The sequence below is a fragment of the Saimiri boliviensis genome, chromosome 5 (assembly GCF_048565385.1).
Source record: "Saimiri boliviensis isolate mSaiBol1 chromosome 5, mSaiBol1.pri, whole genome shotgun sequence".
NCBI classification, from domain to species: domain Eukaryota; kingdom Metazoa; phylum Chordata; class Mammalia; order Primates; family Cebidae; genus Saimiri; species Saimiri boliviensis.
The window spans coordinates 143,479,110-143,507,086 of NC_133453.1; the positions used below are offsets into that span (position 1 = coordinate 143,479,110).

The 27,977-nt window shown below is 47.1% G+C and overlaps 1 protein-coding gene across 1 annotated transcript in view; it reads right to left on the reverse strand.

Moving 5' to 3' along the window:
• The window catches only part of ADAMTS17 (ADAM metallopeptidase with thrombospondin type 1 motif 17), a 309,441-nt gene that overhangs the window by 118,969 nt on the left and 162,495 nt on the right, over positions 1–27,977 (reverse strand). The window contains exons 9-12 of the mRNA XM_074400099.1: positions 27,380–27,520; positions 24,780–24,930; positions 2,799–2,900; positions 1,021–1,166 (exon numbers count right to left, since the gene is read on the reverse strand). Coding sequence (XP_074256200.1) covers positions 1,021–1,166; positions 2,799–2,900; positions 24,780–24,930; positions 27,380–27,520 — 540 coding nt within the window. The remainder of the gene's footprint in view (positions 1–1,020; positions 1,167–2,798; positions 2,901–24,779; positions 24,931–27,379; positions 27,521–27,977) is intronic.

A 27,977-nucleotide genomic window follows, 5' to 3' on the forward strand; every position in this document is an offset into this window, starting at 1 on the left:
AAAGAAATGGCGGCTGGGCGCAGCGGCTGACGCCTGTAATCCCAACACTTTGGGAAACCAAGGTGGGCAGATCAGAAGATCAGGAGTTCAAGACCAGCTTGGCCAACATGGTGAAACCCCATCTATACTAAAAATACAAAAATTAGATGGGTGTGGTGGCATACACCTGTAAACCCACCTACTCGGGAGGCTGAGGTAGGAGAATTACTTGAACTGGGACCCAGGAGGCGCGGTTACAGTGAGCTGAGACTGCACCATTGCACTCAAGCCTGGGCTACAGAGCAAGACTCCATCTCAAAAAGAAAAAAAAACAAAAGAAAGAAAGAAAGAAAGAAAGAAAGAAATGGTAAGAAACGTGGAAAGCTCCAAGAAGACAAGGGAAAATCTGCAGTGATGGAATTAACATCATTGAGCCCAAAATCGATCCCTGGGTTTCCTGGAACAAATGTACAAAGCTGGACAGGAAAGGCCATGGTGTCATTAGAGTCAATAAAAAGAAGCCAAAGAGAAAGAAAAAAACACTTATTTTTCTGATAGTTATAGAAGGACCCACGAAAACTCTTAGGATGAAGAAGGCAGCTGAACTCAGACACTCTGTGACTCATGAACCACCAGCCTGCTCCCACATCAGCAGAGAGCCAATGTGAAGGTCAACAACCTCTTTCCTGAAGGCCTCCAGGCTTCGTGGGAATGACCCTCGACTTGGCAAACGATGAGGCAGGCAGGAGGAACTGTAATCCAGCTGACTCAGAAACCCTTTCCACTGGGGCCCAGGCAAGGAATGAGGGAGTCAGCTCAACCCAGACTCTACTGTATCCACGTTCATAGAAAGAGCGATTGAAGCTGAGATGTCATTTGACACACACGAGGCCCCGGCACCCTGGATCTCGGCTCAGTTTCATTTTCCTTATCTTCTTATGCTCAGCGGGAGACAGACCCTGCTTTGTGTGGGCAGCGAGAGCTGCAGTTGGGAAACCCTGATTGCGGCACGCTGAGGCGTGGCTGGTCAGGGGGACTTACGGGGGGTTGTCACATTTCCTCTGCCGGAAGCGGGCTCCCGTCCCACAAGTTCGGCTGCACATGCTCCAGACGCCCCACGGGCTCCAGTCTCCGTCCACGTGCTCCGGGATGGGCGTCTTGCTCACGCAGTCCCCTGCACGGCACCACTGAAACACAGCAGGGAGGGCTGGGGCCTGCCATTCAGCAAAGCTGCTCACTCCAGCCCACCCGGCCCCGCAACGCCATGCTGCGAAAAACCCACTTTCTACATTTACATCAAAGTCCAGTCTATTTCAGGGTTTGCATGTTTGCTGATTTTAGTGACGTGCCTTACTGAAGCTGACACTTATTTCCCTGTAGGGTTTGCATTTTGCCCTAAGCTTTCAGATAGATGAGCTCCGTTGGGATTTTCTAAATCCCAGGAAGAGGCCTAATTTACATGGCTCATGAAGAGACCTGGGCTTCTGCAAACTTTGCTTGGCGTGAGAGCATTTCTCGCTGGGAGGCGGCATGCCTGGTTGAGGTTTTGAACCTCACAGTGGGGTCTGTTGCTTGGTGATGACAGCCAGCTCCACCTGAGGAAACCTTGGTTCTTTCCGAGGATAAGAGAAGGCCAGCCCTATAAAACAATTTCTCAAAGTGCACAGCACCCACCCTGAGGTGCTGGATGTGATTTCATGGTTCCCAATCACGGCATCAGAGCTAAACTCGACTTCCTTTTCAACTCTTTCAATCCCTGCATTAAGACTGGAGAGAGGCCAGGCACAGTGGCTCATGCCTATAATCCCATCACTTCAGGAGGCCCAGGCAGGCAGATCACCTGAGGTCGGGAGTTCAAGACCAGCCTGACCAACATGGAGAAACCTGTCTCTACTAAAAATACAAAAATTAGCAGGGTGTGATGGCGCATGCCTGTAATCCCAGCTATTCGGGAGGCTGAGGCAGGAGAATTGCTTGAACCCAGGAGGCGGAGGTTGTGGTGAGCTGAGATCATGCCATTGCACTCCAGGCTGGGCAACAAGAGGGAAACTCAGTATCAAAAAATAAAAAAAGACTGGAAAGAGTCCTGGGGCTGAGGGTTCCGCACACCTCTCCCTCCAGCAACCCCCATCTCTCCTGGAGGGGACGGGCAGGCTACTTCTCTCAGCATTTAGCTAGAATTGGATAATACTGTTCTCACTGAATTCTTTTCACAAGAGCCTACTATGTATGGCAGGTGATGTTGTTTTTCCATTTAAAATATGCTGGTCTAAAGTGCTCCTTTTAAGTAAACTCCCTTACATGGTGACAGGAGTGAATCTAACAAACATATTAAGTAACTGGTACTTGTATCTTTTTTGAGACAGAGTTTTGCTCTTGTTGCCTAGGCTGGAGTACAGTGGCCTGATCTTGGCTCACTGCAATCTCCACCTCCCGGGTTCAAGCGATTCCCTGCCTCAGCCCCCTGAGTAGTCGGGATTACAGGCGTGCACCACCATGCCCAGATTCTATTTTAGTGGAGACGGAGTTTCACCATGTTGGCCAGGACGGTCTCAGTCTCTTGACCTTGTGATCCACCCACCTCGGCCTCCCAAAGTGCTGGGGTGACAGGCCTGAACCACTGCGCCCGGCCGTATCTTCTAGGAAAAAGGAAAGAGGCGACATAGGCACCACTCTGTGCCTGGAGTAGGCTCCATGGGCATTTCTGTTGTGCCTGGGGGATGTTTCTGGGGCTCCTGAGTACAGACCGTGTTTGAGGAGAGTGCCAGCTGCCTGGGAGGTGTGGAGCTGCCTGTTGGGCAGTGAGAGGCCGGGGTTACCTTGTCTGCCCCACACTCGGTGCCATCCAGGGGAGGGTCCAGCTTGGTCTTGCAGGACGTGTCTCCTTCTACCAGGCACCACAGTCCGGCGCACATCAGATGCTGCGGAACAAGGGAAGGAACGGAGTTGTGGAGAACACCCACGCTCAGGTCACATCTGGGGTCAGACGTGTGGTCCATCCACTATTTCAAATGTGAGATTCGAAACGTGTGGGGAAGCCGGAGGGTCATGAGTTTGTAGGTCCAAAAACTAAGCGCATCCCTTGAACTGGTTCATTTAGCACAACAACGTTCTGTGCATCTCCTCCGAGGAGGGCTCATCTCACGGGGTTGAGTTCCACAGCTCCAACGACCACGGAGGGCGTAGGAGGTATCAGAGGCACAGCACAGGCCAGCAGCAGCGGCGCCTGCCTCCCAGCAGGAATGAGCAGACAGACACCTTCCACTTACAGCGGTGAGGGTTCAGGCAGATACCAGGGACTGTCTGGGACAGACAGTAGAAGGATCTAAGCAAACCTCATCAGGGAGGCCTTGTTGGAAGAGGCAGCACTGAATTCAAGACCAGATGGGTGGGCAGCCATTGCGAGGCCAGCAAATGACAGCTCAAAGGGCCGCGAAGGGCCCATACCCCCACAGGGTTACAGGGGCAACCTTCTTTCTCCCTGTGGTCAACTGTTTCTAGCTTAGCTGAGCTGTGCACAATTTTTTACAGTACTTCGCTTAGAGAATGTTCACAACATCTACAAATGTACAATTAAAATAATTCAACTGGCATTTAAACACAGACTCTTAACTGTATCATTAGGAAATCTGGGCATCGCCAAAGTGCTCAGGAGACAATTTATCAGAATCACGAAGGCAGACTTAGCCAGTGTCCCCTCTTGAAGGACTCATGGGGACAGCGACCTCAACCATGAGGGACAGAAGCTGGGTAACTCCCCATCCCACCCGGGGACAGGGAGAGGACACTGAGACAAGTCCCACACGCCTCTCGGGGGCCCTGGGGGTGGCCTCGCTGCCAACGGCAGTCACTAACTCACAAATGCGCCTTTCTTGGCTTCTCTCTCCCTCGCCCCCTCACCACGCTTCCTGGGATCACTTCCCAGATAAACTGCTTGCACCCAGTTCCTGGCCTTATGGTCTGAAAACTGAGAACAGATGCAATTAAAGATCTTTTAAAGATGCAGTGATTCCAGGATGACAAACCCCATCATGGCTAAAAGGCCCAAGTTGGAGAAGGAAGACATCACCCTCCAGGGTGTGGGCAGGGACCCGCTGCTTCAAAATGGGCCATATAAAGGTCAAGGAGCGCCTGTGGCTGCTGCAGCGTGGTCACCACGTGGTTTGCAAAGGGTGTGCCATGCTCAGTTTAGAGGGCTGCTGTTCCAAGTAATCTCAAACATCTGCATGGAATAGACATGCAACTGTGCTGTCTAAAATTTTCGGAAGTTGAAGGGACAAAAATAAGCAAGGGAGGGAAGGCAGAGCTGGAGGGAGCTTTTCAAAAGACCTGAGAAAAGCCCACAGCTACATGTCATTTTTCAAGTATGTCGGAGCTGATCTGTGCCCCTGAAGAAGTGGATCACTCAAGTGGAATACTGCACATGGGGTTCACAAAAGCCTGCGTGTTCCCCTGATTGTTCACCTCTCAAAGGAATGGTAAAAAGATGAGAACCCTAGAGCAGCACAGCTGGTCCTATAAAGACCGACTGCACCTCATCAAATGTTTGATTCCCTGCACTCTGACCTGAGAGCTCTTTGAGAGTGTGGCATCCGTGTGCAGACATGTGCTCACAAGACAAGGCTGACCAGGGGAGAATTTATGAGGCAGGAGTGTTTGGGATTAGCAGAAATGAGGGCTCCATCAGGACAAAGAGGAAGAAGGTGGTGTCAACTGTCTGTTATGCATTTTATAGACAGTGCTTTCTCATGAAACTTTTCTAATCATCAAAGGAAAGAAGAATTAGGTTAGGCAAAGATTTCTTAAACAGAACTCAAAAAGGACTATCCACGAAGGAAGAAAACTCATGAATTATACCATATGAAAATTAACAACTTCTGTTTTCTAGAAGGCAACTGCAAGAACACAACATGTTTGCAATACATAATAGATCTGTAAGGTGTATAACCAATGAAGTGTTTGTATCCAAAACATGACTTAAAACAACAAAAAATCCTTCCGATCAATTACGAAAAACACCCAGTAGAAAAATGGGCAGAAAGTCTTGAATAGACACTTCATAAAAGAGAATGATTAAATGGGTAGTAAACATATGAAAAAGTGCTCAGTTTATTTAGTCGTCAGGGAAGGCAAATTACAATCACCACTAGACACCTTGATCCACCAACGAGAATGGCCAGAATGAAGAAGATGGAAAGTACCATTCATTCACTGGCAAGAACGCGGCACGATGGGTGCTCTTGTATACTGAGAATGAGATTTTAACTCGGTTCAACAGCTTTGGAAAACTCTTCGGCAGTATTTGCTAAAGCTGAAGACACACACATTCTAATACCCAGCAATTCCAAACATAAGTATGTAACAAAAAATATGTGTATGTGTTCACCAAAGACATTATCAAGGAAGTTCACTGAAACACCATTTGCATTAGTTCCACGTTGGGAACAACCCAAATGCCCATTAAGAGCAGAACAGATGAACTACGGTGTATCAGAACAATGGAATGCTGTACAATTCCATTTACGTACAGTTGAAAAACAAGAAACATCAAGCTATACCGTTGGGAGTCAGGAGTGGCTACCTTTGTCGTCAGCTTAAGAACGAAGAAAAGGGGAATGATGGCAAAGGAGACATTAGCACGGCAGCCTCTCATCCAAGCTCTGCCACCTGCACTGCTCTGTGTGCCCAAGCCAAGCAGTCACAGTTCCTGGGACTCGTTTTCATTACTCAACAGATGCGGTGACTACATGAATGCTTGTAGTCACCTTGATGCCTTCTAGATCGACAGCCAGCCGGCATTCACTTCATGCATTGCAAATGACCAAGTGATCTGGTTCCTGTCATCCCGAGTCTCATAGCGGCCTGGGAGGCAGACAGGAGGGGGATTTCTCTATTTTTTCCACTTTTCCAATGAGGAGGTCAATGTTTGTGAAGGTCAGAGAGTCTGAGCTGGGTTAGAAGCACAAGACTCACAAAGAAAGGAACTAAAGTGGTGTACAAGAAAAGGCACTGGCAGGGCGTGGGTTCAAGCTTGGAATCCCAGCACTTTGGGAGGCCAAGGCAGTCGGATCATGAGGTCAAGAGATCGAGACCATTCTGGCCAACCTGGTGAAAGCCCATCTGTACTAAAAGACAAATACAAAAATTAGCTGGGTATGATGGTGTGCACCTGTAGCCCCAGCTACTCATGAGTCAGAGGCAGGAGAATTGCCTGAACCCAGGAGGCAGAGGTTGCAGTGAGCCGAGATTGCACCACTGCACTCCAGCCTGGTGACAGAGCAAGACTCCGTCTCAAAAAAAAAAAAAAAAGAAGAAGAAGAAGAAAGAAGAAAGAAGAAAGAAGAAAGAAGAAGGAGAAGAAGAAAAGAAAAGGCATTTGAATATAAATTCAAGACCCTAACCTGAAATGGTGGAAGGTCTTATTCTCAGATTGAAAAGCAAAGCCCCAAGAAAAACTGGTGCCAAACAATGCATGCAGAGGCATGTCCTGATAAAGTTACTGGGTTTCAAAGATAACGCTGAACATGCTTTGGGTAGCCAGCACAGGTAACGGGAAAAGGGATAAGAGCCTGGGCTGTGCACATGTCTTTGCAGCAGCCTCTCCCTACGGGTACTGGAGTGAGCGACGCTGATACAGATAGACAGAAAGGTAGAACATGCAGCCCAGGGAATTTCTATCAACTAAATGCTTGCTCAAGTACTTAGCCAATGGAAAAAACATTTTTGAACTTCCAAGTAGGTAAATCCTTTTTTGGAGAAAATACCAGAGGATGACCTTTGGCCATTCTAAGAAATGACTGGAGAACCCAAAGAAAATGTGCCAGCAGTGAGCACTGATCAAAGCGTGGACTGAAACCAACACAGGGACGGGAGTTAGGGAACAGAGCGCACGGGACGGAAACCCAGATGAGGCAGAAACGGCAGAGAGAGAAACCCCACGGCAGAGGGAGCCGTGGGAGCCTGTCTATATTACACCAATGTCTTCACTTTTTCTAGCTGTGGGAAGGGCAAAACATAACAGATAAAAACTTAAAATTGAGATATAAAAACTTTCAAAGGTAAAATGTTAACCACCAAGAAAAATAAGAGAATTGGGTGGAAGGAATGAAAGGGTGGGGCTTGGAGGTGGAGATGCTTCATCATGCTCAGGCAGCAGGTGCCCTAAAGAGAAGGGTGACTGACTGATGAACCTTCCGCTTTCAGCAAATAGCAGACTCTGTGGGAGACAGGGCTGCTCTTCCAGTACGGAACAGCTGGGTACCATAATAAAGGATAGTTCTTATTGCTGAGCTCACCAGAAGTAGCATCCAAGGAAGCAAATACAAAACCCATACCCAGCTGTCTTCATATATACAAACCACACCACTGCTACCAATCTGTGATAAGCACGGGCAAGGGCGGATTCTCCCAAGGGCAGGTGTTGGTTGACAAGACTAACACCCACCTTTTCATTTCTTCCACCACTCAATTGTGTTATTTTTCTTTGTGGTGTTAACATTTTTACCTTTGAAAGTTCTTTTTTTTTTTTTTTTTTTTTTTTGAGATGGAGTCTTGCTCTGGTGCCCAGACTGGAGTGCAGTGGCGTGATTTTAGCTCACTGCAACCTTCACCTCCCAGGTTCAAGAGATTCTCCTCCCCCGCTCAGCCTCCTGAGTAGCTGGGGATTACAGGCATGCACCACCATACCTGGCTAATTTTTTGTATTTTATGTAGAGATGGGGTTTCACTATGTTGATGAGCCTGGTCTCGAACCCTTGACCTCGTGATCTGCCTGCCTTGACCTCCCAAAGTGCTTGGATTTCAGGCATAAGCCACCGCACCTGGCCTGAAAGTTCTTCTATCTCAGTTGGCACTGCACTTGGGAGAAGTCTGGTCTATCTCAGATAGAGAAAGGTCAGGAGCTCTGTCTGAGGCACCCAGATTAAACCAGGGAATCTGGAAGTTCTGGAATTTACCAGTTCTGAAAAGGCTAGAGGCAGCCACTTTTCAAAAAAAGGGGCTTTGGTTTAAACAAATGTAAGTTATCCTAAAGGAGAGCAATTTAGGATCTCAAGATTCCATGGTTATGTCCAATAAATTATAAATCCACAATCAAACACTGTAATACGAGTGAAGGTCAGCAGCAACAACAAACAGAAGATTTAAACTGCCAAAGCGTTTACATCATAAAAGTCAGATACAGAATGTACAGTGCCTATAAAGAAACAGAAGATGAGGTTACATAAACAAGTTAGCAGCAAGATATTAACACTGTTGAATATAAGAAACTGGAAAGGACATTTAAAAGTGAAATATGTCATTGTCAAAGAAAATCAATGGATTCTGACAGCCCTGAATGAGAGAACTGGTGACTGGAAAACAAATTTGAAGAAATGACACAGAATGAAGCCTGAAGAGAAAGGGTGGTGGGGGATACCAAAGATGGGTTAAGAGGTCCGAAGACCAAAGTGAGAAATGCTGACGTACGTGTCTAATCAGACCCAGAGAGAGAGACTAGAAAGAATGGGGCAGAGACGATAGTTGAGAAAAAAACAGCTGAAATATGTTGAGATTCACCCAGGGTGGCCAGAAAAATATGAAGGGAAATACCAAGGAAAGCTGTAAGATTATAGTCTCCAACCTTCTGGAAGGCCAAAAGGTTTTAATGGGACAGGCTGAAGGCAGTCGGTTCTTATCTTAGAGCATTAGGTCATAGGGTGAAGATTTGGGGTAACAGAAGCTTTCCCAGTTAAGTCTGTTTACCCCACATTCCTTTGTCTCTGCTCCAACTGTTTACTCCCGTAAGCTCTGTGCTACACGGTCCTCTCAGGCGGAGGTCAAAGGGGGATTACCTGTTAATGGCGTTTGTTCTGGGCCTGGGAACCAAAACCTTTGATTAGTGGTAAAACCACTCTTTTAACCATGTTAATTATTCACAAGCATGTTGACTTAGAAGCTCTGTTATTAAATCTGTACTGAATAAATGTGAGGAGAAACAGTGAGTAGGAGTCGGGTAGCTGCAGTCACCTTCTGAGAGCAGCTGATGACCTCCCTAGCCAACTCCATCACTGTACTCTGTGTGTCTGAGTGTATTTATTCATCCGCCGCTGAGTCAGTGTCTGCAGGACAGACCTCCGCGGGTGAGGATCAGTGTCTCAGAAATATGTAGAATAAAGATATTTTCAACTTAGGAGCAGGATGCAGTCTTCCACTACAGCTGCAATAATCTCTGTCTCTTGATATCATGCCCTTGTGTGACCCCTCTTCTTGAATATGGGCCGAAACTACTAACTTGCCTTAAAAAAAATTTTTTTTAATGCTTTAATATACATTAAAAAAAAAGACAGCTAGAAAACATCAGTAATTTCCTGGTGACAGTGGAAGAGATGAGCTTAAAGAAGCATGGGGGCTACTTTGGGCGATGGACCTGTTCTGTGAATTGAGTGGTTATATATCTCTGCATTTGCTAAATTTCAAAGACTGGGCATTAAAAAGAGTGTAACAGAAAAACCAAAGAAAAATAAAAGAGTTGGCTCTTTCCGGGGAACATAAATCAGATAAACCATTTGTCAAACAATACAGGAAAAGGGGAGAAAGTATAAATAACAACGAAGAAGAAAAGAAAGGAGAAAATATCTAAAATGTAGAGAAATTTTAAAAAATTATCAGGGACCACTCAGCTCAGTTTATGTGTATATAAGCCTGAGAAGAAACGATTTTCTAAGCATGTGTAAGTGAGCAGAGCCATTGTTCGGGAAGAGTGAAAGTGTATATAGACTAATTGACATAAAGGACCCATGGGAGGTGTGGCAATGTCTGCAGGCATTTTTTGGTTGTCAGAATCGGGGGAGTGCCCCCGAGCTATAGTGGGTAGAGGCCAAGGAGGCTGCTGAACACCCCATAGTGCACAAGACAGTACCCTGCAACTGTTCACAATAGCAAAGACTTGGAACCAACCCAAATGCCCAACAGTGATAGACTGGATAAAGAAAATGTGGCACATATACACAATGGAATACTATGCAGCCATAAAGGAGTTCATGTCCTCTGCAGGGACATGGATGAAGCTGGAAACCATCATTCTCAGCAAACCGACGTAAGAACAGAAAACCAAACACCACATGTTCTCAGTCATTAAGTGGGAGGTGAACGATGACAACACATGGACACAGGGAGGGGAATATCACACACCGGGGCTTGTCAGGGGTTGGGGTCTAGGGGAGGGATAGCTGGGAGTCGGGGGGCTGGGGAGGGATAACAATAGGAGAAATACCTAATGTAGAAGACAGAGGGATGGATGCAGCAAACCACCATGGCATGTGTACGCCTAAGTAACAAACGTGCACTATCTGCACACGTACCCCAGACCTTAAAAAGAAAAAGCAAGATAGGACTCTGCAACAAAGAACTGTCTAGTCTAAGACACCAATAGTGCTGAGGTTGGAAAACTGATGCAGAAAAACTCAACGGCAGTGACAAAAGGAAAAACAGCTACGGTGGACTGTCCTGCCAGACCACAGCTTAGCGAGCTGACCAAGGCTAGCATCACCAGTAATGAGTCGAGGACCACATCACCTCTGTGGTATCCGTCCCAATAATGCTGAACCTCAGTAGTCATGAGAACACATGAAACAAACCCAAATGGCAAACTGATAGACTGGGCCTCTTCAGCAGCGTCACGGCCACAAAAGACAAGGGAAGACCGAGGATCTGCCACAGATTGGAGGAGATCAGACAGATATGACAACCAAATGCAAAACAGGATCCTGGTACAGAGAAAGGACACTGACGGAAAAACTCGTGAAACCTAAATGTATTTTAGTTAACAGCATTGTCCCAAGGTTAATTTCCTGCTTTTCATAATGGTTCTATGGGTATGTAACTTTTTTTTTTTTTTTTTTTTTTTTAAGACCGAGTCTCACTCTGTTGCCCAGGCTGGTGTACAGTGGCGTAATCTCGGCTCACTACAACCTCTGCCTCCTGGGTTCAAGCAGTTCTCATGCCTCAGCCTCCCAAGTAGCTGGGACTACAGGCACGAGCCACCATACCTGGCTAATTTTTGTATTTTTGGTAGAGATGGGGTTTGACCATGTTGCCCAGGCTGGTCTCAAACTCCTGACCTCAGGTGATCCGACCACGTTGACCTCTCAGAGTGCATGAGTCATTGTGTCCAGCCATGTAAGATGTTAACATAATAGCAAGTTGGGTGAAAGGCATATACTATTTTTTTTAAGTCTTAAGAGTTACAATCATCTTAGAACAAAAAGTTAAAAAAAAAAGCACAATTTTTTAAAAAGGGTGGGGCAAATCTACACTAGTTCTGACCAACCGCAAGACATATACACGTAACCAGTACAGACGTGTGGAGTGAATGAATGGGTGAATACTTTCATCAGCAAAGCAACGCCTGGCATCAGTGGGCTGAGACGAACACTGACAAACTAAGCAGTCACCAAGTCCAGGCAACACAGAAGCGCTTTACTGGGATTGTCTCTTTCCTACCCGCACCAACCTTGTGAGACAGACACTCCCTACTCACACTGTACAGGTGAGGAAATGGGTGGACCTGTCCTGACCCGGAACACAGGCTCCTCCCCGCTGGTTACACCGCCTCTCCATCAGTCCCGGTTTCCCCTGCCTGCTTCCCCTGCAACCTCGCATCCTTGGTGTGAGTGCTCATCCTGTCATCTGCAGTGAGGTGGGTGCTGTGTGCTCAGCCTCAGCCGTTCCCTCCACCTGCAGAGGTCTCCCTGGAAATGCTGCTGGGCAGCATGCCCCTGGCTTTCAGTGAAACTTGGTGCACTAGAACAGGATGGAAACCCACAAAGGGGCAGCTCTGGAGGCCAAATCAGGGGTGGGGGTGCTCAGACCTCCTCTCCCACTCCCGCCCCCAGCGACTGTGCTTGAGTTGCACTGGAAAGTCACAGTCCAGGCACACAGCAGAGAAAATCAAAGAGCTCTCTGGTTCTAGCAGCTGTCACCTCACTGGCTACACTTACGGTTTGGTGAGTCATCCCCAGCATGCTTTGCTGCTCAGTTCCTCCAGGGGCTGCGTGATGAGCCAGCACCAAGCATGCATCCCCAGAACGCCTTGAAAATTCGAGGAAGTGTGAACTGCTCGGACGGCACCATCGCTCATATACACAAGCCTTCACCACTTTCCTTCAACTGGTGGTGTCCCTGTCAGGCACTGTGAAGGTCATGCTGCTGCTGTCCTGCCTCGACCTCTCTGGTATCCACTGAGGGTTTGGAGGGGGGCTCTCACTCAAAATGATACAGAATGAGATGCTTATAGAAAGTCCCTCAAAAATGTACTGCTGATAACACGAGCCAAAAGGGAGAGAAAATACACACTAAGAGCTGGATGAAAAGTGACTAATCCAGATTTTCCACACATCCTACTGCAGTGTGAAGCCTTCCCGGGCCAGCATGCCAGCCCCACTCCTGGAAGGCTTCCCGAGTCCTGGGCCGGGCCACCCCTTCCATGTTCCTGAGGGCTGCACAGACTGTCACCTGGCTGGGGATGGGGGTTGCCGGGTGAGGGTGAGGCTCAGGCCTTCAGCTGGCAGCGGGAACAAGAAAGACAGCTCACAACTGGGATGGTGTGGCGAGCTCTCTCAAAAGGCAGTCTACTATAAACTTTCAAACACTTCTGGAAAATTAGGACCATCTGCTGCCAAAGTCCAACAACTCTGAGAGGCTGCAGATGCCGGGCAGGAAGCTGAGATGGAGACAGGCAAGATGGCTTTCAGCCTGGCATCCAAGTCCACGCACCACCGTGCAGCCCTGGCTGAGAGGGGCAGGGCCGGGCTCGGGGACCCGGCCAGCCACCCACTCTGGCTAGGTCCACTGCATTAAAGGGACAGACTTCATGCAGATGAGCAGTTTCCTAACTAAGCTGAATGGAAGAATCTTCAGGGAAGTTGGACAGAAAGACAGATACCTGAAACCCGTGTTCCTGAAGATTTTTAAGACAGAAAATCTGGAGTAAGACACAGAAACTTCTAACAGTCTCTGGAAGACTGCAGCAATCCACCAGGTTTAAAAATGACTGGCATCGGAGGAATAAACTGTGGTCCCAAGGTGGAATTCTAGCACCCTAAGCATCTCTCTATCCATAAGATGCCCATGTAAATCTCTGCAGGACGTGAGGAAGGACAGAGGCCCGGGACTGGGATTTTGCCCAGGGAGAGGCACTGGACACCGGAAAGCAATCCCTGGGGATTCCAGACTCCCCAGGTGAGGACAGCACAGGGAAAGATGTGGGAAGGGACAGGCCCCTGGGATCTCAGCTAAACAGCGTCTCCTCCTACCAGGCAACAGGGTGACAGGCAACAGGGTTCCAGGCAACAGGGTGACAGAGAATGGACACTACCTAAGATTTATTTTAGGTAGTGTGTGCTACATGCTAAATGCTTTAATTCAGTTAATGCTTAACTCTCATGACTTCACAATGATGGGTAAGTAGAATTTATGCTCCCATTCTGCAGATTAGAAGACTCAGGCAGAGTGAGACTAGGCAATATGCTGAAAGCAGGCAGAATGAGGTCCTGGGCAGCCCGACTAGAGAGCCCATCTTCTTGGACACAGTATGATAGAGAAAGCCTCTCCAAGCTGTAGCAAATGCAATTATGGAGAAAAGACCAAAGGAGCAAATATTAGGTAGAAAAAATTGTCTAAGACCCTCCAGTGCCTCTGACCATTCTAGATCCTGTCTTCCTGAAATGACTGGCTGACAGCTTTGTGCTCAGTACCATTCTCAAACAATGGAGTAAGAGGCACACCTCAGGTCCTTCTGAATGCTACAACACACAGGCACATATGTGCTGGTGGCAACTAACGTGAAGAGCGTATATCCTTTCCAAGCACTACTGTGTGGTGGCCAAGCCTGGGCCGCGGAGCCATGATGGTGGAACGCGTTCCCAGGGAGCAGTAGGGTAATTACACAGCACCTTTCAACTGAAAGCCTCCAGGGCCAGGGTGGTGGTGAAGGGGCCTAAGACTGCCTTTCTCAGGTTAGGAAGCGGTGGGGCTTTGTGAGGCAGAGATCCGGGTCAGGACCGTACCCTAACTGCACCCCTTCCTTCTTACTCTGTCTGTAGCAGCAATACAGACTGTTCCTTTCAGCTGACCATGCCTGCACTGGGCCTGCTCACCCTCTGCTTCACCTGGCAGGGTATCTGAGCTTAAGTAGCTTGAAAGGTTGCTAAATAGCAACTTTCTTTTGCAGTGACTTTGCTGACGCGACAGGAGAAACTTGTAATCGTAAAAAAAGACTGACTGGGCTAATTGCATAAAGTTTATTTCCCCTTTCTAATAAATATTTACCATCCAATGTTTATAACTTTTATGTTTGGACTTTCTTGAAATGCTTTATTGAATTAGAAACATCACATTAGCATTGGCTAAAAGAGGAGACAGCTGTATTTGCCAATAACTTTTGCAACAAACGCCAGCTATTGATGCCAATTTTTTCTAGTTCATATTTCCATAGACAGCTTTGAGCCTTACAATACTAGCATTCTGCAGACAGACAGGAAGGATTCAGAGGTAATAGTTTGGGGGCCTCCAGAGCCCCCCAAATTAATATGGACTGTATTTTAATTTTTCTCGTTTCTCTGGTATGCAAATGTTTGAGAAACAAGCAACCTGGTTAATAGCTGAAGCCTAGAGTGGTCCTAAAGCAATTGGAGTGATGCTTTTCCAAAGTTATTTGCCTACACCTTTGAGTAAGGAAATGATCTTTAAATTGATTGGTCTTAAAACAGCTATGAATTGGGAACGGTAGAACACACAGAGGGGACCAGTCAGAAGGACGGTCTGCATTCGAAATTCCACCCAGCACCTGGCCATTCCCTGACGGAGCCTTCTCAGAGTATGTGGTAAATGCATTATTATAAAATACATCAGATGATCTGGAGAACAGTTAAAATTCAAGTGTTTTAAAAATATAAAACATTCTACATTTGTGATATAATATTGTATGCGGTTTTTTTTTTTTTTTTTGGTCAGCACATAACAAGATCTGGCCCTGGGTCTACTAACTACTGTAATTTTGAGTTGGCGGAGAGTCTAAACGGTATTTTGAGATGCTGGCCACAATTTATATGGCATGAAAATACCTGTGATTCCGTGGTCGGACATGGTGGCTCCAATGCCTGTAGTCCCAGCACTTTGGGAGGCTGAGGCAGGTGAATCACCTGAGGTCAGGAGTCTGAGACCAGCCTGGCCAACATGGCAAATGCTGTCTCTACCAAAAATACAGAAATTAGCCAGGCATGGTGGCAGGTACCTGTAATCCCAGCTACTTGGGAAGCTGAGGCAGGAGAATTGGTTGAACCTGGGAGGCAGATGTTGCAGTGAGCTGAGATTGTGCCACTGCACCCCAGCCTGGGCAACAAAGCGAGACTCCATCACAAGAAAATATATCTGTCCGTCCGTCCGTGCATCTACGTATCTCTCTGTATATCTACCTACCTACCTACCCACCCTATGATTCCTAATCACAGTGGCAATCACAGGTATGACTAAGACTGCTGGGGTTTACCACCAACATTCAGAATGGAAGAGAATACTAACTTCCATTAGAACTGAAAGAAAAAGAGAAGTGTAATCTCTTTCCTATCTTGGTTCACCAATTCTTTGAAATCTTCCAAGGACTCTAGGTAAGTGGCCCTGCTTTGGTACAGTAACACAGAAATGCGGATGAGAAATGCTGAGCCCTGAGACCAGCAAGGCCTCTCCCTCCTGCCAGGGAACAGTGTGGGCTCCTCTTGAGGCAGGCAAGCTGCTTTCCCTCGGCAGAGGCAGTGGCAACATGAAAACTGCCCATCACTAGTCATGATGGTGTTTTTCTTCAAATAGAGTCTATCCAGTTTCTTCTTATTTTTCTGTATTTCAGAAAAATAAAAAGCAACTGTTCAACTCCTCAGCACTGGCATGGCTCACAGTTTTATTTCCTTGGTGGTGTCCAGCCTCTGTCCTATTTCAACATTTGTTTTTGTCTTATAATATGCTTAAAGTTCTAGACAACTTTAAGATAAAAGATACACAGACATACACACACATCCCCCCAAAACTGCTGCCCCATTCATGCTCAGGTGCTTTTCTAAGCTACCCTAGGGCTCTGCACAGCAACACCAGTGAGGGGCTTACCAGTTCTCAGCAAGTCTTTGGGGGTGGGGAGGGTCCAGGACTTGGAAATATGAATAATGTTCTCAATTCCTACATATGAATAGGGTTAAGAGAGCAGAGTTCTCCCAAGTTTTAGAGTTGCAATTCCTTCACCCCTACAACTCCTGACTGTGAACATTTTTCTTGCATTTTACAGGATCTAGCAAGTAGTATTATTTTTCTCATTAAAGGAGGCCAAAATTGGTTTGAAGAATATTGTTGAGAATTTTGCATCAAAGTCTCCTCTGAAATGACTAAGGACGCCTTGAGATGTCACGATGTCACTGGTATGACTGCTAAGAAAACTAGACCATTAATGCCGCCTTTCTGGAGATACAGGATGATCATGGGACCTCACGAAGACCCACGTCTAAATTGAACATGTCAAGAACCCTAATATAATGAGAACTGTATGCGTTTCTTAATGAAATGAAGTACAAATTACTAACATGCACTTGTGATACATCTGACAGGATCTGTTTCTAATGTGCTTAATCACAGGAATAAGCAATATACAATGATAGTTTCTTTTCCTTCTTGGCATATTAGCTAAAACTCTTATTTACTGGTTGGTTTATAGTTCACACTCTAATCTTTAACTCATCACATTCTGCCTTAATGTAAGATTATTTCAAGGCATGCATGGGGCTCATGCCTGTGATCCCAACACTTTGGGAGGATGAGGCAAGCGGATCACTTGAGGTTAGGAGTTCAAGATCATCCTGGCCAACACGGTGAAACCCCATGTCTACTAAAAATACAAAAATTAGCTGGGCGTGGTGGCAGGTGCCTGCAATCCCAGCTTCTCAGGAGGCTGAGACAGGAGAATTGCTTGAACCCGGGAGGCAGAGGCTGCAGTAAACTGAGATCGTGCTACTGCACTCCAGCCTGGGTAACAAGAGTGAAACTCTGTCTCCCAAAAAAAAAAAAAAAGATTATTCCACCTCATATATAGTATAAAAAACCTTACAAGAGTATACAGTTATGCATTACTCGACAAGGGGAATACATTCTGAGAAATGCATCAGGCAATTCTGTCATCGTGCAAACATCACAGAGTACATTTACACAAACCTGGACAGTATAGCCTATTACACACTGAAGCTATGTTGCGGAGTCTACTGCTCCTAGGCTACAAACCTGTATGGCATGGCACTGTACTACTGCCTACTGCAGGTAAGTGTAACAGAATGGCATTTGTGTATCTCAACACTGAAACGGTATGATGAAAACATGGCATAAAAGATTAAAAATGGTACACCCAGGCTGGGCGCGGTGGCTCAAGCCTGTAATCCCAGCACTTTGGGAGGCCGAGGCGGGTGGTTCACGAGGTCGAGAGATTGAGACCATCCTGGTGAACATGGTGAAACCTCGTCTCTACTAAATATACAAAAAATTAGCTGGGCATGGCGGCACGTGCCTGCAATCCCAGCTACTCAGGAGGCTGAGGCAGGAGAACTGCTTGAACCCAGGAGGCGGAGGTTGTGGTGAGCCGAGATCGTGCACTCCAGCCTGGGTAACAAGAGCGAAACTCCGTCTCAAAAAAAAAAAAAAAAAAAAATGGTACACCCATACAGGGCAGCTCTATTATAATCTTACAGGACCGCCATCATGTATGTATGCAGCTGATACTGACTGAAATGTCATCATGAGGTGCATGACTGTACTTTCATTTCTCCTTTCTGGCCTTTGTATGAATGCCATGACTTTTACTTTTATGTCAAAAACCCTAAACTAACATATTAGTTTCCTATGGCAATCTCTATTAGTTTCCTATTGCTGCTGCTACAAACAACACAATTCTCACCTAGCTGGCTTTAAATAACACAATTATCTTATAGTTCTGGATGTCAGAAGTCCAAAATCAGTCTCACTGAGCTAAAGCTAAGGTGTCAATAGGGCTGGTTCCTTCTGTAAGGCTGTGAGGTCTCCTTGCCTTTTCTAGCTTCTAACAGCTGCTGCATTCCTTGGCTCATAGCCCCTTCCTTGCATCAAGAGGGTCTATGACTTCATGTTTCTACCGCCACATCTCTTTTATTACTCACCCTGATCTCCTATTGCCCTGTTATTAAGGACTCTTGAGTATACTGAGCCACCTAGATAATCCAGCAAAATCTCTCATCTCAAGACACTTAGCCACACCAGCAAAGTCCCTTCCACCATATAAAGTAACATTCACAGGTTCTGGAGAATAGGACATAAAGATCTTCCCAACTGTATTCTGACTGTTTTACATAGAACATAGTTGGTTAAATGATCAAAAATCTTTTGAAGATTTTAAGTATATCTAAATCTATCAAGTATTTGCCCATGAAGGTACAACTTCCAGGGCTATTCACTTCTTTGTCTAGATCTATATTTCTACCTAATACCATTTTCTGCCAGAGATTTCCTTTAATATTTCTTACAGGGTCAGCCTCTTGGTGATACATTTTTTTTTTAGCTTTCAGAAAACCTGCATTTCACATTTAATTTTGAAAGATATTTTTGCTGGGTATAGAACTGTAGGCTGACAGCCCCTTTTTCTTTTAGTATTTTACGATGTTTCTTCATTGTCCTTTCACTTGCACTGTTACTAATGAGAAGCATACTGTTAGTTTCACCTTTATCTGTATATTAGATTATTTGTCTTATTATCCTCTGGCTCCTTCAAGATTTTCTCTTTACTACTTTTTTTTTTTTAAAGACGGGGTTTCACCATGTTGGTCAGGCTGGTCTTGAACTCCTGACCTCAGGTGATCTGCCCGTCTCAGCCTCCCAGAGTGCTGGGATTACAGGCGTGAGCCACCACACCTGGCTGGTGTCTTTTTTACTACTTTTAAACAATTTTATTATAATGAGTGTTTTTCTAGATTTCTTCATGTATCTTGTGCTTGGGGATCCTTGAGCTTCTTGAATCTGTGGTCTTACAGTTTTCATCAAATTTGGGTCATTTTTGGCTATTATTTCTTCAAATATTTTTCCTATCCCTGGCATCATCTCTTTCAGAGGTATTAATTACATATTTTATTAGGCCACTTGAAGCCTCACAGGTCACCAATACTGTTTGTTTTCAATTTGTGTTTTAATTTGGATAGTTTTGATTGCTTTGTTTTCAGGTTCACCAATCTACAATTTTTAATTTGCCATCAATCCCACTCAGGCTACCTTTCATCTAAGATATTGTAGTTTTCCTTCCAAGAAGTTCTATTTGATCTTTTCAAGGTATCTATCTTCCATGTTTCTATTTAATATGTTTAATCTTCTGCTACCTTCTTCAACCTGGTATATCATAATTCCTGTTTTAATGTCCTTGACACAGGTAATTCTCTCACCTGTGGCATTATCAGGTTGATTCTGATTGATTTATTTTCCCCCTCATTATGGTGGATATGTTTTTCTGCTCCCTTGCATGCCTGGTTGTTTTTTATTTGATGCTAGACATCGTGATTTTACTTTATTGAGTGATGCATAGTTTTATACTTCTACAAATATATCTGAGCTTTGTTCTAGGACTTGGTTAAAACATTTGGAAACAGTTTGACGCTTTGAGATGTTGCTTTTAAGCTTTATTATAAGGTATCAGATTAGCATTTAGCATAGGGCTAATGTTCCTGTGCTACTGAAGGAAAAGCCCCTTGTGCCCTACTTGACAACTGTGAGCTCCAGAGAGTCTTCCCTCTAACTCTTTTAGATGGCTCTTTTCCTGGTTTTGGGTAGTTTTCCACACACCTGTGCTGAGCACTAAGCTGAATGATCGTAGGGGATACTGCAGACTTCCCAGTTCTCTCCACAGCTAGCTCGCTCTTCTGTGGTCCTCTGCCTCGTGATCTCTAGTTGCCTTGGCTTCCCTGTACAACCAGCTGTGTTTCCTCAACCCAGGAGGACTCAGAGCTGCTCCTCTGCAGCTCTCCCTCTCCGTGCAACTCACTGGAGACTGTCCGGGCCACAGGCCAGGACAATCACAGGACTCACCTTACTTATTTCGCATCTCTCAAGGATCACAAGACTTTGTTCCTTGATGTCCAGTGTCTTGGAAATCACTGTTTCATAAATTTTATGGTTTTTTTTTTTCAGTTGTTTCTGAAGTAAATCAGACCCTTGTTATTCCCTCTTGGCTGAAAGCAAAAAAAGTTGGCTAAGAAATTTAAAAGCAACTTTAGGATGGTGATCATTTCATTACATGCTATCCATTTCAGTCTGCAGGGGCATGAAAGAAAAATAATGGCTCTCAAAGTCAATTACGGCACTGGATTAAAAGATCCTCCTTATTGGCCCTGGTGTCTCTGGCTGAATGAACAGGACAGGTTTTAGATGATGCTTAATTTTCCACAGCTCCCAGGAGTTCAGTATAGAGCAATACTGATCCTGGCGATGTACAGGTAAATTAGCTCTGTTCCCCACCATGGATGGGAATCAGTGTTATCCAGAAAGGTAGTAACAAAGATACCAGCTCACTCTATTGGGCACCAACCTTATGACAGACCCAGTTCCCCACACTTGTCATGTATCAACTGCCCAGAAGCCTGAGTTTTACTAATGAAGACTCTAAGGCATAGAGAGAGACGATCTCTAGGAACCAGCTGGCATGTCCCTCACTGCCAGACTCTCTGCAGGGCCTTGAATGGCTTCTTGTTATGGCAGGAAGCTATGGAAATGGTTTATATGAACCCCTGCAAGACAACTGACAAGGTCTTACATGTTATCTTGGCGAGCCAGACCGCCAGACTGAGAAAGGTGAAATCAGGCTTACAGAGTAATCCAACGCAGAAGCAGGTCTCTAAGGACTCTTCCTCAAATCTGAGCTTTTCCACAGGTTCATTAACAACTGAGCAAAGCCACATAAGGAAGGCTTAACAAATCTGCTGTTAGGGTCATGGCTGGATCTCAGCACAACACATGCTTATTGAGCACCTACTATGTACTGCCCAAGGCAGTTCAGAAACACTGGTGAGCAGGAGCAAAGACTGCTGCTCTGGAAGGGTTTGTAATCTAGAAGAGAGAGACACAGGAATAGCTGTACTCAGCAGGTGAGCTACAGAGCACATTGAAAGAGGGTAAGTGTCTGAAAGCAGGGCTTTCCTTTAATGAATTAGGAGAGGCGGATGCTGCACAGGTGTGCAGAGGGTACCGGACTGTCAGCTTAAAGAAGGGTGGTCAGGGTAGCCTCGTTGAGAAGCTTACATTAAAAAACATAAACAGAATTCAAAAGAGATGAGGGAGTCAGTCATGCGGATGACTGGGAGAAGACTGGCGGGGCGGAGGAAACAGCCAGCATGAAGCCAGTGCTCCCCGGTGGGGTCCAAGAAGAACAGAAAAACCAGTACAGCTGGAACAGAGGAAGTGCAGGTCAGGAAGAGGCCCAGAAGGAAGCAGGGAGGGGCACACACCCACACCAACAAGGCGCACTGCAGGGAAGAATGAAGGGACAACAGCATGCGTGCGCTCTCCTGCCATACCCAGCATCAGCCGCAACAGTCCTACAAAGGCAGGGATGGTGCAGACTGGTGACACAGCAGGCCCTGGAGCCCTAGAGTGTGGCACTGTCTTCACCTGGACTTAACTGACACACGTCCCAGGCCCAGGGGAGCAGGCCCTCAAGGCCTTGGTTCTCAAAGGGTTCACAGGGACGCGTCCAGTCCTCTGCATTTTCTTCCTCAGTAGTGCAAAAGTGTATGAGTGTGACATTTTCTCCAGTGTGCACGGTCACTGCGACCTCACAGTCAGATTCCTCTAAAGGAAGTGTCCCTAGCCTTGCAAGCAGGACAGTCACCACTGACCAGCTGAGACTGCTCGCCATCAAGGGGACTGTCATTCCATCATTCCCCTAAGAAATCACTTCTGCGAGTTACTGGAGAGGAAAACACACATTTATTTCACTGTTGTGAAACCCTCAAGGCGAAAGCAAGTAGGAAGACACAGTTTGCAGTTGCTACGGAGCCCAGAACGAAATGCCCAGCCTCCCTGTAACCTGCCCATGGGAAGATCTCACTAGATATGCATTTGGATTTCGAGCTTCTAGGGAGAAAGGAGCCACAAAGCGGAGCTAATCAATGCTCGCTGCTTTCTAACTGAATTCTTCTAATAAAAAGATGATTCTGAAGGAAAATAAAATACCACATCCCCTCCCTCCTCTCTGGGGTCTCTGAATGACAGGAGCTTTCCTTTCCTCCCTCAGGAACAGATACACCTTGGCCTGCTTTCTAGCCCCCCGCTTTCCAGCTGGGTGAACCTGGCTTGTTTCCTAATCTCTTAGCTTCTACATTCTCATCTGTTAGAGTGGGGTTGAAAACCCTTGCCTTCGGGGTTGCAGTCAGGGTTGTGTGTGACACTGCCAGGACAAAGCCCAGCCTGGGAGACCGTGGGCACCCAGTACACGTGTCTCCCTCCTTCGGTCCCTCCTAGTCCAACTGGGATGCAAGGGCTTGGCTCCTAGAAGGGAAAATCGCTCCGGCTCTCAGGGAGCAGGCGGTCTCTGCCCAGCCCCCGCCCCACCTCATCCTGCCTGTAGGACCCGCTCAGCCTGGCGTGCCACATCTCACCGGCCCTGGGGAGGACTCCACAGTGGGCAGAGGGATCACTCTGCCCCTTGGCTCAGCTGGGCACTATCTACTTCCCCACCCTGGTGTCTGGGGCCCTTTTCTCTGCCTTAAGTCCTCCCTGGTTATCCCATCCACACGATCCCATGTGGTCTCCACACCATCAAGGGACGCCCTGAAACCTGCTCTTTCCTGGCATCTCTGCACCGTCCATGCACTGTATGGGACAGGCAGACAGGAAGCCCCTTGGCAGGCACTGTGTATGCGCACGAGAGCCTTAGCGGTCAAGCCACGTGGCGGCTGAAGGAGTCTGGGCACCGCTGCAGGATGCTGGGGGTGATCCCATCCTAGGGCTCATTATACCTCCCCATGGAGGTGTCCTTCAACCCTAATGCTGGGGCAGGAGGTACAGGCAGCCAGTGGGGCACTGACATGGGTGACAGCTTCCCATCAGTCTCTGGAGGGGACCCTGGCAGGCATGTTCCCCAGGGGAAGGCAGGGAAGAATCAGTACTACAGTGCGGGGAAACGTCCTTTGGGGAAACAGCCAGGAGGAGGCAACCGCCTGGCTTTGCGAAGCTGCTCTTTTATGTACCCCCAAAATGGCCGGCGATGCCCCACCTGCAGGTTGTGTCCCAGTCTCCTAAAGTAACACACATGTAGACAGGAAGCACTCAAGAGGCAGCGTCTGTCTCCAGAAATCTGGGCTAAAGGGCACTGGGACTGCATTCTGGAGGCAACCCTGTGTGTACCTGTGTGCCTCGGTGCTGCTCCGAGTGCTGGCTTCAGAAACCTGCCCAGCCGTCCACACATCCTCCTGGGGACCAGGTGTGATTCTGAGCACCGGTTCCGGGACAGCCCTCCCTCTGGCTGACCACCCGCTGCCTGGCTGCTGAGGCGCACGTACCCCGACCTGGCTCTACTTCCGTCCTGTTCCGCAGGATGGCGCAGGCTATGCTCCCCTAGCCCAGTCACTGCCGGGGCCAGCTGGACCATGGGCTCCTGGTCTCTCCCTGTGGCCAGGGCCTTCCCTGTCTGCTACACAGACGGCCATAGGCATGGAGACTGCCCTGCCCCGGGTACCCACATGACCCTCTTGGCAACCCCCACCCATAAAACCAGTCAAGCTGTGGACCTTGCTGTTTGCATCATGGTGAAAAAGTGTGCACTTGGGGGTGAAAGAGGCTTGAGTTCAAATCCTTGCTCTGCTACCTACTAACCAAGCCATTCTCAATGTTCGCTTACTTTGGCGTGGTGGTGGTGTCATCCGGGAACCAGGGGTGGACTCTCGGGAGTTATGGCGAAGACTAACTGGGATCACGCATGTTGGAAGCATTAGTACCAAACACATAGGCATTGCTCAAAAAGCGGTAACTGTTTAATGGGGTTATAACCATAAAATACATTTATTACCTTTTTTTTTTTGTTTTTTTGAGATGGAGTCTCACTCTCTCACCCAGGCTAGAGTGCAGTGGTGCAATCTCGGCTCACTGCCACCTCCACCTCCTGGGTTCAAGCAATTCTCTGCCTCAGCCTCCTGAGCAGCTGGGATTACAGGTGCCCGCCACCAAACATGGCTAATTTTTGTATTTTTAGTAGAGATGCGGTTTCACCATCTTGGCCAGGCTATTCTTGAACTCCTGACCTCATGAACCACCTGCCTTTGCCTCTCAAAGTACTGGGATTACAGGTGTGAGCCACTGTGCCTGGCCAATTTATTACTTGTTAAATTTTCCCAATTTGATACTCTCAAATGTTTAATAGTTTTAACTCTCTTCCTTATCCACGCAGGGTTTGAAGTCAGGGGACGGTGTCCTACACCTCCAGTGTCCTAAGGTTTCCATACTAAAATGTCAGGCTACCGGAGTCAGTAGTAACCCTGAAGCACTCCCCTGCAAAAGTGCCCATGTCGGGGACTGTGTGGAGATGTGTGTCTGCAACTGTGTGTGCAGGTGCCTGTGAGAATGTGTTTATGCCTGGCTCTGTGTGTGATTGTCTGTGTGCATTTACTGTGTGCGTGTGGGTGCATGTGCTGAGTGTGAATGCCCACGTCCTCCAGCAGAAGCCAGACCTGCTGCAGGAGGGCTGGACCTAAGCTCTGTCCCGAGCCGGCCCTCCCATGGCTGCTTACCTCCTTGTTTCTGCAGAAGGTGGCGTTGGTGCCGAACAGGATCTGGCACTGCTCGTCGGCACTGTAGTGCATGCCCGGCAGCTTGTGTGGGAGGCGGACCCTGTGCTGGCTTCTGGCATCGGTGACCAGCAAGCAGGTGCTGACTTGTGACCTGAAACAGCCGAGAGGCAAGTTGACTTGCAAATGTGCTGCTGAGGTTTATGAGTTTTCAGTCACCGAGAAGGAGGCACCTCCACATTCTTTATGGAGCAAGTATGCAGGCACTGGCCACGCGGACTGATTTTTCCTATGCATTCCTCTTTTTCCACATGGCCAAATGTAAATCTTCCCTCTGAAGGCAGTAAGAACCTTGAGACTCAGGAGGGGCCCAGGAATGACACCCATGTGGCTGGTGGACTTTTACTGAGGAGGCTCAAAGCTTTCTTGAATGAAAATGATTTTGCAATAGATCATAGTATTTTCTTAGACTATGGCTTTGAGCAAAAACGATCACGAATAAGGAACAAGTCCAAGTTAGACTTGTTTTACTTTCAGTGAAATCAAAGGGCTTATTTCCAACTCTGCAGGCTCCCTTCGAGTGCTTGTGGGGCCTTGGTGTCTCACCTGATCACACTGTCCCTGAAAGCCACCAGCAACACTTGCCAAGGACTTCAGGATTTCAACTGGGGTGGGAGCATTCATTTACAATGACAGGTGCATCTCTAAAAGTGGGAACTGGGGGCCAGGTTCCGTGGCTTTAAGCCAGCCACTGGGATTACTGAGATTAAGCCGGTAATCTTAACACTTTGGAAGGCCAAGGTAGGTGGATCGCTTGAGGTCAGGAGTTCGAGACCAGCCTGGCCAACATGGCGAAACTCTGTCTCTGTTAAAAATACAAAAATTAGCTGGGCATGGTGGCAAGCACCCGTAGTCCCAGCTACTGGGAAGGCTGAAGCAGGAGAATTGCTTGAACTTGGGAATCCGAGGTCGCAGTGAGCTGAGATTGCACCACTGCACTGCAGCCTGGGTGACAGAGTAAGACTCTGACTCATAAATAAATAAATGAATAAATAAGTGAACTGGGGTTGTGAGGCTCTGGTTCTATAGGAGGTTACTCACTTCAACGCTTTGATTTCTCAATTTCTAAAACAAGGCAGATGGTTTCAGGCAGGAAACCCAGCCACAAGGAAAGTTGCATGAACACAAGACACACAGACTGATCCTGGTTTATTCCTCCTGGGCTCAGACATACACCATTTGTCACTAGTGGGACCAGTGCTGTGTATGCGAGCAAATAAAAATGCCTCATCTTGGTCAGGCATGGTGGCACATGCCTATAATCTCAGCACTTTGGGAGGCTGAGGTGGGCAAATCATCTGAGGTCAGGAGTTTAAGACCAGCCTGGCCAACATGGTGAAACCCTGTCTCTACTAAAAATACAAAAATTAGCTGGCTGTGGTGATGTGCGCCTATAATCCCAGGTACTGGGAAGGCTGAGGCAGGAGAATTGCTTGAACCCAGGAGGCACAGGTTGTAGTGAGCTGAGATCGCATTACTGCACTCCAACCTGGGAGACAGAGTGAGACTGTATCTCAACAAAACAAAACAAAACAAAACAAAACAAAACAAAACAAAACAAAACCAACCAACCAAACAGAAAGCACCATCTGGTCGCTGTGACCTTCTCGATAAAGCAAAATAACATCAACGCACCGACAGCACTTCTTAAGATCTGTGGTAACAAACACTCCGTGGGATACAGACTGTATTTAAAGTAACGAGAGCATTTTCAAGCTGGTTTACCTCTGAACAATTTACCATCAACAGTGAATGTCATTTAAAAAGGCCCGGGATGGCACCTTTGCCACGACATCCTGAATTCACCAGGAACTTGACTGTGTTACTGGACTGAGAGGCTTCATCAGCGGGTGAGACTCGCCAACTCACTGCTGTTTCCCAGGGCACATGCATTAACGCGGCTAAGTACTGCAGTGGCTGGGGTCTGCACAGTCACTCTGTAAACCAACCCTGAGATCCTGACACTAAGGGACCTGCACCGTCCATGGGTACAGACTCTTTGACAAAGGTCTCAAACCAGATGGGCGATGCTTCCACAGCAATCTGAGAACAGAAGGATGCCGACATTTTCTGGGAAGAAAGCAGCAGGGATATAAACACAGCCCTCCTCTCCCCTGAGGTGAAGAAGGGGAGCAAATCCACCCCCAACCCTCAGCAAATGCACTTTCTCTTGAGGGAAACGGCCTTCACTTCCACCCCAGGAAACGCTGCATTCTGCAGCAGCCCAGGGGCGCCCTGGTGACCACACAGTCACAACAGTGCAGAGGAATGACACGGGCTTAAGACAGGTGACTATGCTGATATTTCAATCAATCGATAATGATGTAATGATCACCGACTGCGCGCCCAATGCTGGAGCAAATGTGCACATGGGAGGTATTCTCGCCATCACAGGACACTCCGCACTGACTTCCTCCTGAGGCCAGATGCAAATCCCAAATCAAAGTCACGTCTCCTACTTCACACTTGCTGAGACTCCGATACTTTTGTCTTTTAGAAGTATTTTCTACGCACTAATCCTAAAGAATCATTCTGGGACTTACTTGAGAAAGTGTTCAAGGTCGTCTCGGCTGCAGGAGGACCAGGAGAGGTCACTGGGGTTCCGGCCTTTCACCCACTCTCCTGACATGATGTGGGGCTTGCCAGTGCAGGATGAGTGGTCATCGTCGTGGTTCATGCCCAAGCTGTCCAAGAAGGAAGGGAGAGGAACGCTTATGTTACAGGCTTCTCATTTCCAGGTGCAGGTGCTAGCGGAGCTAGCAGACCAGACTAACATACATCAAGTCTTAAATACAGAAACTGACTAAGGTGAGAGTGGTTCTCACAGAGCAGATCCACAGTCTTGTGTTTTTGGAGGAATACAGGGTGAGGATTTGCTTATTTATGATTGAAGAGAAATTGAGCAAATGACAGACACTAATAGCACTCACTAAATAATAAATCAACAAAGTATGTTAACTCTGATAATAAACTGCGACATGATAGTTCTTAAACTCTAAGCTTCTGATGGTTAGACTCGTTTTCTTAAACATTCCAATATTCATGGCTTAAGTGTCTCTGTTCCTTAGAGAGCACTGTGCTAAGGGGAATCACTGGGAACCCTCCTAGATATTGACTAATAGAACATCCTGAACCGAAGCC